The following is a 4,404-nucleotide window of genomic DNA, read 5'->3' on the forward strand; positions in this document are numbered from 1 at the left end:
GGCATCAAACTTTACATCAGAATCTGGGGATGTACTGTATGGTGATTAACATAATATAATAAAATAAAATTTTAAAAAAATTAAAAAAAATCGAAGTCTGATAATTGTATTATAATTTGTAAATACCTGCATCAAAAAAGGGCAAGAAATGAAGCTATAACATGAAACAGGAAAGAGGTGCTATTGGAACATTTCTCTCTTGCTTGGTCAACCACCTGAACTTTGGCCATAGTGTTCCTTATCTGTGGCATTATGTCCTTGAGCAAGAGCCCTGGTCCCAGCCTCCTTATACTCATATGAAGGTAACATATAGTCACCATTCAACACCAAGGTCTACAGTCTCTTTCAGCCTCTCCATTTGGTTGAAATCACATGTCCTTATAGGTTTTACCCTTGGGGCATCTGAGTGCCTCAGCTAGTTAATCATCTGCCTTTGGCTCAGGTCATTATCCCCAGGTCCTAGTTTGGAGCCCTGCATCAGGCTCCCTGCTCAGCAGGGAACGTATTTCTCTTTCTCCCTCTGCCATTCCCTCATGCTCTCTGGATCTATGTCTCTGTCAAATAAATAATATATTTTTTAACATAAGCTGTACCCTTTCCACAGGAGCCTCAAAACAATTTATGTATTTCCTTACAACTATTTGCACAAACTACACTTACAAATCATATTCCTTAGGGGAAGTAGACATTTGTTATTTATATGTTAAATTTAATTAGCTAATAGTTATTTTTATTATAACATAGCATAAGACATGTTTTTTTGAACAAAGGACTGGATGTTTGGTGGTCTTCCTTGCTTCTTTGTACAATACATACTTCAAATCTCAGGTCTAATACCACCTTATGCTAGAAAGCTTCCCTAAGCCCTCCTTCTTTGGGTTAGTACTTTTCCCACAGTACTTTCTACCACAATGGACTAATGATTACAGATACAAGTAATAGCCACTGGATGTCTTCAGGTTTGGAAACTAAAGAATAAATTGCCCTTATTAAAGGAAGGCAAATAACTGGATTGTTGTGCTAACATTCAGCATATTAATATGTACATGATTTCCAAGATTTGTCACTTACACTGCCACCATGCACCAAGGACAAATTTTTAAAATTGGCAAAATTCTAATACTTTACGTTTTATTCTTAAGTAATTTCAAATTTACAGAAAGATAATAATAATAATAGTACAGTTAATACTCATATACCTTTTGCCTAGATTCTCCTATATCTTTATGCCCATTTGCTTTATCACTTCTCTCTCCATCTCTCTCTCACCAATTGCACACCTTATTTTTTTCTAAATATTTTATTATGTATTTCTGAAGAATACGAATATTATGCCACAGAATCACAGTGAATACTTCAGAAAAAATGTAACACAGATACAATAAAATTTTACAAATGTTTTGAATGCCAAAGTGTAAAAATGAAGAGCTTTCCAGTACAGATCTAAAGTTACTCTGAAAGGAACAAATTGGTGATGACACATCATGGTGTGTGAATCTAAGGTTAAAACATTGGTATAGGATCCTAAAGTTCTAATTTGTAGAGTGAAAGAAAAAAAAATGGCACAAACAGCCCCTACTTTATAGTTTCCTGGAAGACCGATCCCACATTCAACAGTTTTTTTAGAGCCCTTGTAACATCCTTATTCCTAAGACTATAAATTAAAGGGTTTAAAACAGGAGTGAATATGGTATAAAAGACAGATACAATCATGTCCTTCTCAGGGCTGTGAAAGGAGGTGGGGAGCATGTAGGTATAGATGGAAGTGCCATAGAAGAGGATGACCACCATCATGTGGGAAGAACAAGTGGCAAAAGCCTTCTTCTGTCCCTCTGCTGAGTTCATCATGTGGATGGTGAAGAGGATGAAAGAATAGGAGCTTGAAATTATTGTCACAGGGATGAGGAGCATGAGGACACAACACAGATACATGAGTGTCTCATAGAGTGAAGTGTCTGAGCAGGAAAGCTTCATTACAGCAGGGACCTCACAGAAGAAATGGTGGATCTCGCGGGATCTGCAGAAGGAGAAGGTCATGGTGACGGGTGTGAGTATAAACCCATCCACAGATCCCAGAAACCAGGAGGAAGACACCAAGAGGAGGCACACTCTATGGTCCATGAGGACAGGATAACGGAGTGGATGGCAGATGGCCACATAGCGGTCATAGGCCATGGCAGCTAGAAGGAAAAATTCTGAACCTACTAATGTCAAATAGAGAAATATTTGGATCCCACATTTGGGGGCTGAGATCTTATTCACCCCCATGACCTGGTCCATAAGCATCTTAGGCACAGTGACAGAAATGTACATTACATCCATGAGAGACACTGAATGATAAAAAAGTACATGGGGTTATGGAGGTGAACATGACAGTGTATCAGAAGGATCAGGATGGTGTTTCCAGACAAGGCCATCAGGGAAACCACAAAAATGACCAAACAAAGGAGAGGTGGGTGCTTGAATTGACTGAAGAGTCCCACTAGGTTAAAATCTGATTGTCCAGTATGGTTGGACACCCACGTTGTGTTCTCCATTGCATTTTACCTGGTGCACCAAGGAGAGCTGTGGAGTTAATAGATCATTCCTGGAATATGAGCACCTGAAATGAATGTTTAGTGAACTTGAGTGTGAGTGTGTGTGTGTTTGTGTGTGTATGTGTGTGTGTGTGTGTGTTTGCATGTTTACATATGGCAATCCAGTGTACCAAAAAGGGGAAGTTCCAAGGACCTGTAAATTTCAGTATAAATTACCTGTAGTTGAACAAATTTACTAGAAATCTAAGAATTCACAACCCAGGGTAAAAATATCAGTACCTTAATAATTCCACTACTAGATATGTGTTTCCTTAAAGAAAACAAAAACACTATCTGCACCCCTATTTTTTAAAACTTCATATGACCTTTAATTTTTATTTTAAATTCCAGTAAGTTAACATACAGTGTAATATTAGTTCAGCTGTAGAATACAGTGATTCAACATTGTCATACAATACCTTTTGCTCATCAAAAGTGTACTCTTAATCTGGACAAACTACTTAACCCATCCCCATACCCGCCTCCATTCTTCTAACCATCAGTTTATTCTCTATTTTTAAAAGTCTGTTTCTTGGTGTGCCTCTCTCTCAATTTTTTTTTGACTTTGCTCATTTGCTTTTTTTCTTAAATTCCACATAAAAGTGAAATCATATGGTATTTCTATTTCTCTGACTTACTTTGCTTAACACAGTACTCTCCAACTCCATCCATGTCATTGCAAATAGCAAGTTTTCAAAGTTTTTATTGCTGAGTAATATTCCATTGTTTACTTTTATATTTACCCATATGTTTACTGCAGTCTTATTTATAATAGCCAAGATATGGAAACAACCTAAGTTTCCTTCAATAGACAAATGGATAAAGAAGGAATGGTGTGTGTGTGCGTGTTTATGTGTGTCTGTGTGTGTATAATATATATATATATATATTTGCCACTATGATAGTGAATGAAATTCTTCCCTTTTTTACAGCAAACCCACCAGAATATTATGATAAGTGAAATAAGTCAGACTGAGAAAGACAAATATTACATAATTTCACTCATATGTGGAATCTAAAAACAGAAATGAATAAACAATCAAAAAACTGTATGAGGGGCGCCTGGGTGGCACAGCAGTTAAACGTCTGCCTTCTGCTCAGGGCATGATCCCGGCGTTATGGGATCGAGCCCCACATCAGGCTCTTCTGCTATGAGCCTGCTTCTTCCTCTCCCACTCCCCCTGCTTGTGTTCCCTCTCTCGCTGGCTGTCTCTATCTCTGTCGAATAAATAAATAAAATCTTTAAAAAAAAACAAAAGCAAGAACAAAAAACTGTATGAGACCTAGAAATACAGAGAAAAAAACTGATGGTCACCAGAGGGAAGAGCTATGGGGTGATGGGCAGAATTAGTGACAGGAAATGGGAGATTCAGACTTCCAGTTATGGAATGAATAAGTCACAGGAATAAGACACAGCATAATGAATATAGCCAGTGATATTCTAATAGTGTTGTATTGTGACAGATGGAAGCTACCCTTGTTGTAAGCATAGCATAACACATAATTTGTTGAATATCTATGTTGTATACCTGAAACTACTGTAACATTGTGTGTCAAGTACATTCAAATAAAAAAAAACTTTTAAATATTGGTAACTTACAGTAAGGTTGCCATAGTTCAAGGTCATGAGACTTCCTGATGATAGAAATTGTTGCTTATCAATGAGTTTGGAAATTTTCAGAATCACTGCCATATAAAACACACAAAAAAATCTACCCTTGGCCAGTTTTACTATCTATTCATACACATAAGAATTGAGATTTGGTAATTTCTGTAGCACCAGACTGTTTACATATATATATATATATATATATATATATATATATAT

General features: G+C 36.8%; 1 protein-coding gene across 1 annotated transcript; it reads right to left on the reverse strand.

Moving 5' to 3' along the window:
• Nucleotides 1–1,575: 1,575 nt before the first annotated feature.
• Nucleotides 1,576–2,537, reverse strand: LOC100467381 (olfactory receptor 2T29). The gene is given in 2 exon segments (XM_034653274.1): nucleotides 1,576–2,330; nucleotides 2,333–2,537. Coding segments are annotated over 2 exon segments (960 nt in total).
• Nucleotides 2,538–4,404: the final 1,867 nt, after the last annotated feature.

This window comes from Ailuropoda melanoleuca, unplaced genomic scaffold (assembly GCF_002007445.2).
Source record: "Ailuropoda melanoleuca isolate Jingjing unplaced genomic scaffold, ASM200744v2 unplaced-scaffold7541, whole genome shotgun sequence".
Lineage (NCBI taxonomy): Eukaryota > Metazoa > Chordata > Mammalia > Carnivora > Ursidae > Ailuropoda > Ailuropoda melanoleuca.